The sequence below is a fragment of the Fukomys damarensis genome, unplaced genomic scaffold, assembly GCF_012274545.1.
Source record: "Fukomys damarensis isolate Sample0158 unplaced genomic scaffold, DMR_v1.0_HiC HiC_scaffold_39, whole genome shotgun sequence".
Taxonomy (NCBI): domain Eukaryota; kingdom Metazoa; phylum Chordata; class Mammalia; order Rodentia; family Bathyergidae; genus Fukomys; species Fukomys damarensis.
The window spans coordinates 48,945,583-48,959,143 of NW_022900951.1; the positions used below are offsets into that span (position 1 = coordinate 48,945,583).

The following is a 13,561-nucleotide window of genomic DNA, read 5'->3' on the forward strand; positions in this document are numbered from 1 at the left end:
AAAAAAAAAAAAAAAAATCAGCACATAAATCGAACAGAAATTACTCAAAGAAGTACAAATGGCCCATAAGTTTTGGAAAAGATGTTCTGCATCATTAGCCATTAAAGAAATGTAAATCAAACCCCCTTTGTGACTTTAACTAACCAGAGCCATAATGAATATAATCAAAAAGAAGAAAATCAATGAATGCTGTTCAATTTGTGAAGGAAAACACCTTCACACACTATTTGTGGTAATATAAAATAGTATAACCACTATGAAGATCAGTATGAAGATTCCTTTAAAAATTAAAAAGAAAAATTCCATTTGAGAAGGCTATACCACGCCTGGGTATATTCCAGAGAGGATTAAAGACATCAGACTGTAGTGAAGAGTGAGTAACCATATTTATAGCATTGCACCTTACAGTAGTTAAGTTGGAAAGCAGCCTAGGAGCCTATCCCCAGATGAATGGATAAATAAAATGGGGCGTATATGCGTGATGGAATACTATCCAGCTACACAGAAAATAAAATCATGTAATTACATTAAAATGGATAGAATTTAAGACTATCGTGCTAAGTAAAATAACCAGATTCAGAAAGTCAAATAACACATATCATGTCTCCTTTAATAAATATAAAATGTGAATAAATACAAAAGTAATAAGAAATAATAAAAACCTAGCAGGTCAATTCTTGGATATGAGAAGGGATATCTGGTGAAGAGGTAGGAGAGGAAGAGAGCAGTAAAACTGATTGAAAATGATCAAGGTATTTTATATGCATGTCTTTTTGTGCTAAAATGAACTCCACTCTTGTGTATAAAAAACATGCTCAAAATAGGGTAAATAGAATTGCACCACTATTTATTTTATAAAAAAAAAAAAAGAGGATGAGGAGAATAAAGCATTTTTACTTGCCCATGAACACAAATTAAGGAAGTTGCAGATTTGGGATTTGAACTCACGTGATTGTTCTCCTGTGCCACATTCTTAAGCAATAATGAATATAAAGACACATGTATAGAATGCTTACTGATCATTGTTTGGAGTGATGAAAATTAAGTGAAATGTATTAAAATACCCTAAAAACTGATTGTTATACACATTGCATGTTCATATTGTGTACTGTATGAAACTCCTAAAATTGTGCATGTGTATATACATTAAAAAGTGTAGAAGGATTATATGCCAAACTATTTGTGAGAAGGGTGTGAATTTGTCGTAGGGAGGCTTGATATGCAAGAGTTAAATTTTACTTTTTTCCTTATGTAGTTATGTAAGTTTAGAACTTTCTAATCAGATTGTATTTATATTACTCAAGTAAACAATTTTAGAAAAACATAAAAATCTTATTTTCGCAGTAATAAAAGAGAAACAAAACTAAATTTGGGTAGAAAATTCAACAAAATATAAAATCATAATTTTATTGCATTTTTTCTGAATCCCTGAATTTTTTATAAAAAAATGAAAGATTAGGAAAATCTAGCAATTGATAATCTGATCGCAAAATCTTCTTTATTGGGATACTTTTATTATTTATTCAACCTTATTATTTAATTATGCATCTTTTAAGGGATTTATACCATCTCTTTTTAATTTTATTAGCTTATATATATCCAAACATTTATTTTACCTTTTTCAAACTGTCCGTGTATACTTTTTATAATATTCTAAAAAAAAAAAGAGGATGAGGAGAATAAAGCACTTTTACTTGCCCATTACTTTTTATTATTTTAACGATACCAGTTGTAATGTCTCTGGTTCCATTTCTAATTTTAGTTTGTGTTCTATCTGACTCTTTTTTAGTCTAACTAAAGTCTTGTCAATTTTCTTTCCTTTCAAAAAGTCAACTATTTTATTAAATTTTACGTTTTTTAGACTCTCATTTGTTTCTCCTATGATCTCTGTTAATTTGTCCTTCTACAAATATTGCATTTGCTTTATTTTTTGTGATATTCAAAATCCTCATATCCGTAATTAGGCAATTTAAAAATCAATCAATCTTTCTTTTCCTTTTTACTTTGACATAATTAATATATATTTCCCACATGGTACTGCTTTTATTTCATCCAGTACTAATATCTGGTGTTTCCATTTTCCTTGTTTCAAAAATTTTTAAATATTTTACTCTTGCTTCTTTAATGACCCACTCAGAAGTATATTTTATTTTTCATTTATTTTGTAATTTTTAAAAATTCTTGTACAAGAAGGCTATTGATTTTTTAGTGTTGACCTTGTATCCAGCTACTCTGCTGAAAGTGTCAACCCTAGAAGACTTTTGGTAGAATATTTTTGGGTCTTCTGTGTAGATTATCATATCATCAACAAATAATAACAGTTTAACTTCTTTCTTTCCTATCTTTATTGCTTTAATTTCTTTCTCTTGTCTAATTGCTGTGGCTAATGTTTCCAGAACTATATTGAAGAGGAATGTGCAACCTTGTCTTGTTCCTGATTTTAACAAGAAGGTTTTCAGTTTTTAGCCACTTAATATGATGTTGGCTGTTGATTTGTTATTCAGTCTAATTCCACTGTGATCTTTAAAAATATAGGACATGATTTCAATTTTTAAAAAATGTTTATGATTTGCTTTGTAGCCTCATATGTGGTCTCTTCTAGAGAAATTTTCATGTACTGATCAAAATAATGTGCATTATAAAGATGTTTGATAAAGTGTTCTCTAAATGCTAATGAAATTCAGTTGATGTACAGTATAGATTAGCTTTCATGATTCCTTATTAACTTTTTGTCTATATAATTTATCTGTTGATGAAAATATGGTGTTGGGATTCCCCCTTTACCAATATATTGGAGACTATCTCTTGTTCTAATAGTATTTTAATAAAATTGAATACTCCAGCAAAATATACAGTACACTAACAATTATTGTATCTTCTTGTTAAATTGATCCTTTTATAATATAGTGTCATTCTTTGTTTCTTAATTTTTGTCCTACCATTCATTTGTTAGATATAAATAACAGTATTCCTACTTCAGTTTACACTTGCTAAGAATATCACTTTCTGTGCTTCCACTTTCAATCTGTGTCCTTACTCATGATACTAGTTCTTTGTAAGCAATATAATTTTGTGTGTTTACTTTTGATCTATTGACTCAATTTGTATTTTAATTGAGTAATTTTGTCCTGCTATTACTGTTGATTAGTAAAAATTTATTCCTCTAATTTAAAATTTTTTAATATAACTGTTTTGAATATTCTTTGTTCTTTCTTTTCATCTATGTGTTTTGGTGGTTTTCCATATTAAACTGATTCCTTTCTATTTCTTCTTTGTTTACTTTTTGGTGCAAATTACACTTTCACAAGTTTTATGATGATTTGTATGATTGTTTCACTTCTGGGTATGTATCTCCCTTAAGCATCTTTCATAAGCCAATTTTAATAGTCATGAATTCTCTCAGTTTTGCTTGTTTTGCAAGGGATGTATTTATTTTTCTTTAATTAAGGATAGTAATTCTGGCTACAGTGATCTTTTTTAGCAATTATTATCCTTCAGGACTCGCAATGCAGACATTTCTTGTTTACTGACCTACCTGTTTAACTACTGTTTGGACTTACCACTGAAGTACACTCTTCGGATTTATGACCTGATACTTAGACTTACAACCTGTCTTTATTTTTGTGTACAGTTGTGTACAACTTATAGAGACTTGATGCCCTTTTTGTACTCTAGATCTTGTTTATACAGTGCTATAACTTTTACTTATTTACTGTACAGTATAGCACTGTAGTTTTTTGTTCTGTTATACATTACAGTACTGCATGTATGTCAAGCAAGCAGAAGCAAAGCCTTCAAATTGGAGTTTCCTTTGACCATTTCTTTGTTCTGAATATTATAATGGACATAATATATACACTTCCTCATTTAGAGACCATTTCATCTCACAACCCAATCACAGAAATGGAACTTGGTCATTAAACAAGTGTGTATGTATATAATTCCATTGTCACAAGAAATGTGTAATTTCTGATGACAAATCCATTGTACATTTGAGATCTTCCAGTTTAATTCTTCCTTTCTTCCCTCCTTTCTTTCTTCCTCTTTCTTCTTTTTGATTTAGGCAATGATAGTCCTAAATTTCCCTCTTTGTACTGGTTCAACTGTATTCTGTGTTTTGGGCATGTTGTGTTTAGATTTTTATACATTTCTATTTTTATTTCCTTTGTTACTTCCTTTATTCATTATTCATTCACGAATAATATCTGTATTTCCCATGTAATTTCATAGTTTATATAAATTTTTACTGATTTCCAGTTTTATTTTATTGTGGTCAGAAAAGCACTTAAAAATACATGTTATTTAAATTTTTGGACTTGATTAGGATCTATATTGTATTATGTCCTGGAGAATAGTCCATTATTGCTGTGAAAAATGGCTAATTTGCAGCTGTTATATTTATGGTTATTACTGAGAAGTAAGGTCTTAATCTAGCCATTACATGACTTGATTTCTAGTTTTCTTGTAGTTTATTCTTTGCTCTCTCTTTGTCCTATAATCTTGTTGATTTCTCAAGTAGTTTGTTTTGATTACTTGCTTACTATTTTCAGTTTATCTATCAAATTTTGCTCTGTAGTCAGCATGAAGTTTACAAAAACATGTTTAATTATAAAATCTATTTTTAAATTACCATACCTAAGAACTGATTCTGCAATTATCAAAAAGCAAAACTACAGGGTGAAACTTCTAATAAAAACTCTACATACAGTCCATTTTTCTGTACATTGTAAATTTGTAATGTTTCATCTTAAATATTTGTGGCCTGTGTCTTAGTTTATTTTACATTATTATTTTTGTAATTTTTTTAGGCTTCATGCTATAGATATGAATAGTTTAAGCATTGAGTTTACAACATTATGGAACTCAGAATCTATCTGTATATTTACACTTTGTGTTTTTCATTCGTCCATTTTAGATATACATAGAGATCACATTCATTATAAGGAATTTGAACCTGTACATAATATATCTTTTTTAAAAATTAATTTTGTTGGTACATTTTAGGTCTAAAATATAATGTCATTCATCAGTGGCGATTTGTACCTTTACACCATATATCTTGGTTCTTATTTTTACCCATTCTGCTTCCCTGCTGTCAACCCCTCCACCCCTCTCTGTTTACAAAGACTATTTCTATTTTTTTATTTTCTCATACTTATTACATTCCCGTCTTTCCTTTAATCCAACCCTCCCACTTCCCATTTCCTTTGCAACTTTTCTTCTTATTTCACATCATCTATTAAACATTTGGATTTTTATTTGCACTTTCAGTTTCTCACACCACAGAAACTATTTGTTATTTACACATGTGTGTTCTATTTATTTCACTTAATAGTATGGCCTCAATATGCATATATTTGGGTATAAATGTCTCATCATTTTTATGGCTCAGTAGTACTCCATTTTGAAAAAAAAAACTGCATTTTTTTCATCCAGTCTCCAATTGATGGGCAATTTTGCTGTTTCCAAGTTTTAGCTATATAAAATATGTCACTATAAACATGGGTGTGCACATATCTCTGTGGTTTGATACTTTTAATTATTTTGGGAAGATACCCAGCAGGGGAATACCTCGGTCAAGTGGGATCTCTAATCCTAGTCCTTTGAGGTATCTCCATACTGATTTTCAGTCATTGCACCAGTCCATACTCCCACCAACACTGGAGAAGTGTCTCTTTTTCCGCACAACTCCACCAGCATTTGCTATTGGTTGATTGCATGATCACAGCCATTATTTCTGAGTTGAGGTGGAATTTCTGTGCTTTCATTTGCATTTCTTGAATGACCAGTGATATTGAGCATTTTTTATTTGTTTATCTGCTATTTCTACTTCTTTGTCTGAGAAATGTCGAAATGTCTCAGATGCCCAGATTTGAATTGGATCTTTAAATTTGGCAGGTCTGATTTTTTTTAGTTCCTTATATATTCTAGATAGTTTGTTTGAGGAATAGCTGGTAAAACTTTTTCCCACACTATGGGTTATCTCTTCACATTGTTGGTGGTTTATCTTGATGTGCAGAAGCTTTTCACTAAGAAGATATCCTACTTGTTGATCCTAGTGCGAGTTCACATGTAACTGAGAATTTGTTCCTGAAATATTTTCTTACACCAATGTCTTTAATAGTTATAAATAACCTCACTTTTAGCCAGTTTAGTGATTTTTTTATATTTAGATACTTAATCCATTTTGATTTTTGTTTATTGCATAGTGGAATATATATGTCTAAGTTTAATCTTTGCCAAGTTGAAACCCAATTTTTCCAGCACCATTTATTAAAGAGTTTATCTTTCCTCCAGTGAAGGTGTTTCACTCCTTTGTTGAAGATGAGGTGGCTGGGTGATGAGTTGAATATTGTGATTCTTCTTTTTCCCTGAAATCTCCTTCTCTCCCTTCAATGCATAATTCCCTCCTTATTTACAAAAGCTTTTGTTATCATTTTTCCCATCTATTCCCTTTTTTCTCCTCCCTTCTTTTCATCCTACTTTTTCCATTATTTATTTTTTTCCATTTGAACATTTTCTTCCCATTTCCTAATATTTATTATATATTTTGGTCCTTATTTACACTTTCAGTTTTGCACACCAGTAAAAGTGCAGTATTTATGCATGTGTGTCTGATTTATTTCACCTAAGAGTATGGTCTAAAGACAGGCATGGTGGCGCACTCCTGTAATCCCGGCACTTGGGAGGCTGAGGCAGGAGGATCACTGCGAGTTTAAGAACAGCCTGGGCTACATAGTGGGTTCCAGGTCAGTCTCAAGTACATAATGAGATCCTGTCTCAAATCAACAACAACAACAATAATAAAAAAAAAGAGTATGTTCTGAAGGTCCGTTAATTTACCTATAAATGACTCATATATCTTTTTTCATAGAACAATAGTGTATCATTGAATAAAAGGGCCACATCTTCATTCATCAGTTGATTGGCATCCAGGATTTTTCCAAGATTTAGCTATTATAAATTTTGCTGCTATAAACATGGGTATGCAGGGCCAGTGATGTAGCCCAGGGGCACAGTCCCTGCCTGGCAAGCATAAGTTTCTGAATGCTATTCCCAGTACCAGAGAAAATTAAAATAAAAATACACAGGCCTGCATATATTGCTGTGGTATGATGATTTTAATTCTTTCAAGAAGATACCAAGAACAGGAATATCTGGGTGAAATAGAACCTGTGGTTTTACTTTTGGAGGAAACTGCACTGATTTTCATGGTGGATGCACCAGTCTACACTCCCACCAACAGTTGAGAAAGGTTCTTTTTACCTCAGAGCTCCTCTAGCATTTGTTATCAATTGATTTGTTGATAAGATTTTCTGAGGTAAGATAAAATTTCAGTGTTGTTTTAAATTGCATTTCAAAAGTGAGCAGTGATGTTGAACACTTTTTCATACATTTATTTGCCATTTGACCTTCTTCAACTAAGAGGTATGTATTATTTTCAGATATCCATTTTGGAGGGTCTTTAAATTTGGGGAATCTAATAATTTTACTTCTTTACAGTTCTAGATATTAGCCCTTTGTTTTAGGAGCAGCTGTTAAAATTTTTCCCCACTGTATGGGTTGATTCTTCACTCTGTTAGTGGTTTTGTTTTCTGTGCAATAGCTTTTTAATAAATTAGATCCCATTTGTTGATACTTTGTATTATTTCCTATGTGATCATGGTTTTGTTCATAAAGTCTTTGCCTACACCTATGTCTTCAAGACTTATAGGCCAGGAATGGTGTCATATGCCTGTAATCCAGTGTTTGGGCTTTTGAGTCAGAAGGATTGCTGCAAGTGTGAGGCCAGCCTGGGCTACATAGTGAATTCTAAAAAAAAAAAAAAAAAAAAAAGAAAAGAGTTCTACCTTCTCTTTCTTCCAATAAGTTTAGGGATTTGTGGTTTCTATTTTGATATTTAGGTCTTTAATTCATTCTGATTTTAGTTTAGTGGGTAGTGAGCAATATGAGTCTAGTGTTAATCTTTGGAATATAGAAATCTGTTATCCTCATTCCTATTAAATATAATTCTGGAAATATGGTCCAGAGTAATTAGACATGAGAAAGTAATAAAAGAAATAAGGATAGGAGAAGAAGTTAAATTTTCATTATTTGTGAATGACAATACTCTACATAGAAGTCCCCGCAAACTCCACCAAACGACTTCTAGACTTAATAACCAAATTCAGTAGCATAACTGGATACAAAGTCAATACTAAAAAATTGACAACATTCCTATACTAATACAATAAAAATCATTGAGAGATAAATGAAGGAAACCACATTTTTCATAATAGCATCAAAAATGAAATTCTTAGGAATCAATTTAATGAAGGAAATTTAAAAAAAAACATTTACACTGGAAACTACAGTGCCCTGAAAAAAGAGATCAAAGAGTGTATCACAAATGGAAAGATATCTTTTGTTCTTGGATAGGAAGAACCAATATAGTGAAAATAGTATATTTATAGTGTAAATTGTGGTGGAATATTCTTTAAATTTAATTTGTCTAGTAATATCTTTATTTTTGTATCAAAGGATAAATTTATTAAATATGGTGTTCTTTGTTAGGTAAATTTCTATGGTACTCTGAAAGGCTCATATAACGTTTTTTAATCTGTAAGATTTTTGCTGAGAAGTTTGCTCTCAGGAGAACTGAAATGCCCTTATGTATTATTACTTTACAGCTGTTATCTTAGGAATTCTTTCTTTTTAAATCTTGAGAGGTTGAATATGTCTTGGAATAGATTTTGTTGAGTTGAACCTAATTACCTTTAACATTTCTGTATGTCAATACTTATTTCCTCTATAGATTCATGAACGTTTCTGTTATTTCTCTGAATAAACTTTCTAATACTTAGTCATTCCCATGTTCCTCTTGTATCTCAATACCTTGATGATGGATACCTTCAATTTTGTTCCAGACTTTCATAACCTTATTCAGTCTTTTCAATTTTAAAAAGTTTTTCTACACTGAAAATATCATTTTGAATAGCTGGCCTTTGACACACTAATTCTTCCTTATTTTAGATATATTCTGCTATTGATGCCTTCCATCATGTTTTTACATTTTTAGTTTAGTGATTTGTTTTTAAATTGCTTCCAGGAATCTGTTAGTCTTTTTTTTTCTTTTCTACAGCTTTAAATAATTGCTTAGTGTTCCTTTGAACTACAGTTTCCTAAAACAATTACTTTGAATTCTTTATCTGAGTTTTCAAATAAAAGTTACTAATTGGGTCTGTTTTAGGCATTGCATTTTTGTGTTGTTTTTTTCGTGAAATGATGTTTCTCTGAAAATGTTTTTATTATGTTAGCATATAATTTCACTTGCAAATATAGGGGTTAGACATTCATTTCAGTCTTTATAGTCTGGGTTTGTTTGTGTGTGCCTTTTTAAAACCTAGAAACAGTGTCCTTTTCTTTGAGTCTTAACATACCTCCTATATTTCAGTATTAGATGATGCTCTAAATTCTGGTTTGCTTTTTCGGGACTAGAGCATATTCCAAGTCCTTGATTGTCCTAAATCTTCAGTTATGTGCTGTTCCAACTGAACTGTGATAGTGTTCAGAAAAGGTAATCTAGTACCAGAAGCCTCTACCTAGGACTAAGATGTTGACATATGCTGGATCCATAGTCACTTGACTGTTGTTTTGTATCATGACAATCTGCCTGGCTCTGGGACTTCCGCAAAGAGAACATACCCAGGCTCATAGGCATAGACCTCTGTCCCCTATCTTTTATTCTTATAAATGGACAATTACTGTCTTTATGGGCTGCCTGGGGTTATACGTTGATAAGGTCTGTGGCCACAAACACCACAATGCTAGATCATACTCAGATCACACAGATGATGATGATGATATAGCCCTAAGGTAAGATCAAGACCTATGCTGCCATGAGCTGCTTGCTCCTGAGGTGGAGAGCTAAAGATAACTGCACTCATAGAATCTTATTTCTTTTTTTTTTTCCTCATTAGTTTATTGGTACATTTAGGTATACAGTACAGTTACATTCATTATTGGGATCTTGTACCTTTACATGACAGGTCTTGGTTCTCATTTTTTCCCCTTCTCCCTACCCTCCATTCTCCCCTCCTCTCCTCCCCCTTTACAAATGCATTTCCATTTTTTCATTTTCTCATATTTTTATTTTCCCTTATTACCTTTCCCCTACCCTTCCCACTTTCACTACACCTTTAGCCCCTTTCTTCCTATTTCACATTGTCCATTATATCATTAGGACCTTATGTATTATTATATTTTATTCATACCAGAACATCTGCTTATATCTGAAGTTTAAATAAATCACTTGGGACAGCAGCTCTTCAGTCAATATCATAGCATGTCCAGATCTCCTCCAATCAACATCACAGCATGTCTAGAAGATCCATCACAGGTATTGACCTGTGGACTTGGATCATTAGGATCCACCCAGTGCTAGGTTTTATAAGACCAATATTGAATTCCAAGATAACTCTGCTTACTTTCCTGTCCTACTCTCAAATGGATGAAGTCTTGTTATTTACTGTGACTGAGGTTGAGGTGGAGAGTTGGGGAAGCCTGTCCAGCCCAGCTGATGACAAGCTTAATCATAACCAAGCCTTGTATTCACAGGGACCTCTGCAGTGCTCGGTGTAAATGCCATATACATGTCTGGCAGTTTTTCAGGCTGAAACATAAGTCTGTCTTAGCAGAGCATAGGTCTTCACTGTCAGGGGAGGTTTAAAGGCTTTACCTGTGGTTATTGGCCCAGTGCTGGGAATATTTGTGTTTTGTTTGGTGCTATGTCTCATCATGTCAGGAATGGCATTGAGCCCCAAGGTAAAGTACTGATTTTCCTGCCTTACTCCCCTGTACATGGAATCTTTCTTCTCATTTTTTTGTACAATGATGATGAAGTAGTGGTAGAAGCAGTCCCTTTGCTGCCAAAGCTGACATACAGGCAAGTCACATGTTAGTTCACAATGTAGGGAATGCACATTCTGTGGGGTGCTTGCAAGAACTGATCATAACAGTCATAAACTTGAGTCTGTTCCAATACAGTGCAAATTTTCTCCTGATTCCAAGGAATCCATTGCTTTTATCTGTGAGTTAGGTGCTATTTGGCTCCACCAGTGTTATTGTCTTTATTTGCAGATTAATTATGGCTTAAGGGAATGTGTCTGGGTATCACATAGGGAAAGGAAAAAGCTCTATTAGTTAATAGTATGTGCAAAGTGGATACACTATAGTACCCAAATATTTGGTCAAATTCCATATAAAGGCATATTTGAGATGAAATTAATATTTAATCAGCAAATTTTGAGTAATGGATTAAATTCAATAATGTGGATATTACTCATTCAACCAGATCATGGCATTAAGTAAAAAACAGGATTTAATTCCTTATAGAAAAAAAGAATTCTGCTATGTATCACCTTAGGACTCAAGCTGCAACATTAACTCTTGCCTTGATCTCTACAAATTCTTCCTTTCTCTCTCTCTCTCTCTCTCTCAATATTTACATATGTATTATTCATTATATCATATATATGCATGTGTGTATGTATATGTTTTTATCAGGAAAGTGAACAATATCCTTTATTTTATGCCAGATAATCAGAAATATTATTTTTGCTGTCTTACCTTAATACAACAACTGTGGAACATAGTTTTGAAGTTTCTTTTTTCTTTATTTATTTATTTATTTATTTTTTTGGTACTGCGGATCAAACTAGTTTTGCAGTTTCTCACAAGCCAAAATATTATCTTTGTCCTCTTTATTAATCATCTAATTGTGAAGAAAATTTGGGCCTATTAAGAAGTTGCATACAAATATTTACAATAGCACATAAAACACACTAATATCAGATAATGATAATGAGAATTTGTGTTCAAATACAAAGTAGTACTCATGAATTTTGTACTGTTTTCCCAATTGTTTTGGTGAATGTTTGAAAAAGAGTTTACATCTAAAAATGTAATCTAGTAACATACAAGGCCTTGGTCTACTTTTATACAAAACAGGTAAAAGTATTACATATTACTATAAAATAATGGATAAAAGATATAAACCATAAAATATCCAAAATAAATTTTAATATCCTAACTTCATTTTGCTTCAGCCTTAGAAATAGATAGAAATACCAGTTAGTACTTCAAAAGAGCTCTTTTTATTGAACCTGGAAGTGATTAAACTTCCAATTTTTATATAAAGTAATAAAACTAATAGGAATATTTAAATACATTATACAGCTAATTAAACTATTAACTTTAGGGAAATGGTTAAAATAATTGGGTAATTTTGACATTTTAAAATATTAAATCATTGAAAATATTTTGACTCATATTAAAACTAACATTTCTTCTTGGTTGTTTAACCTCTTAGCACAAGATTAACATCATTTTCTCAACTTACATGATAAAAATTAACAATTTGATATTAGTTCCTGTGAAATATAATCTTTCTGTCCTAAAAATAGTATTTTTCTGCCAATATATTAGGAGGGATGGAGATGGCCCACATACTTATTCTGAGTATATATAAATTCTACTAAACACATTCTATTTAAAATTACCTTTTTCTGGGCCTCAATGAGATCCTGCTCTACTTTGGACATTAATAATGAGCCTCCATCATGTTCCATCCAGTAAAATTTCAAGTACTTTAAATGAACTTTTTCATCCAGTTTTAATCTGTGGAGAATTTTCAAGAAAATAATAACAATAAGCTTTGTTATATGTTTACTAGTTCAGTCTTAAAAATTACATTTCAATAATAATGGGTCTTCCCCCACAGAACTATATTCCAGAAACAGTGATATTCCTTTAGATTTCAAATTTGCATTTAATAATATAATTCTGTCTGAAGGGGAGAAAAGGTTTGGAATGAGTCAAAATTAGAAATTGAATGAAAAAATCAGTACAGCTCCCCTTAAATGAGCATGTCTTGTCCATGTACCCTGCTCATAGTGCATTGTGACATATTTGTCAGTGATTCCATCCCATGAATCTTCACCCAAGTTGTGACTTCTTGCAAGTGAGGCTTCACAATGTTTCCATTAAAACAAGTGTAAATGGAAGACTTAAGAGACAGGAATGGCAACAAAAATGATGACAGTTAATAATGGTCCACACAAAAGCAGCAAAAAATTACAGCCATCAAAATTCAGAAAATGTATGTTTATTTTATATGAGTGAATTAAGTACACCTGTTGTTGCAACACACGATGTATTAAATTATGAAGATTAATATTAGACTCAACTGCATCTGTTCATTTTCAAGTGTGCACATTATTTGTGCATTGTGTCTATACTTTGATTAGACATTAGGTAATAAGTCCCAAGTTTACTTGTTTACGTAAGTGTGTATCTCTCATTACAAAGGCACCTGCTTGAGTATTTACAAGTACTAAATAATTGATATCCTCATGTAAGTATTATTGTCAAAAATATTATTTATATATTAAACTATGGCAATGGACATATTAAATGTTTCCATTTGGCTGATGATCTTAAATGGGGATTGTTTTTGTATTAGAGTCTATAATATAAGTAAAAATCATGCTAGGGCTTATTTTCCACTTAGGTCTTATTTTCA

At 31.7% G+C, this 13,561-nt stretch overlaps 1 protein-coding gene across 1 annotated transcript in view; it reads right to left on the reverse strand.

The window, feature by feature from the left end:
- Faah2 (fatty acid amide hydrolase 2) overlaps window positions 1–13,561 on the reverse strand; it is a 186,178-nt gene that overhangs the window by 56,330 nt on the left and 116,287 nt on the right. Inside the window, exon 7 of the mRNA XM_010615713.1 lies at window positions 12,540–12,657. Coding sequence (XP_010614015.1) covers window positions 12,540–12,657 — 118 coding nt within the window. The remainder of the gene's footprint in view (window positions 1–12,539; window positions 12,658–13,561) is intronic.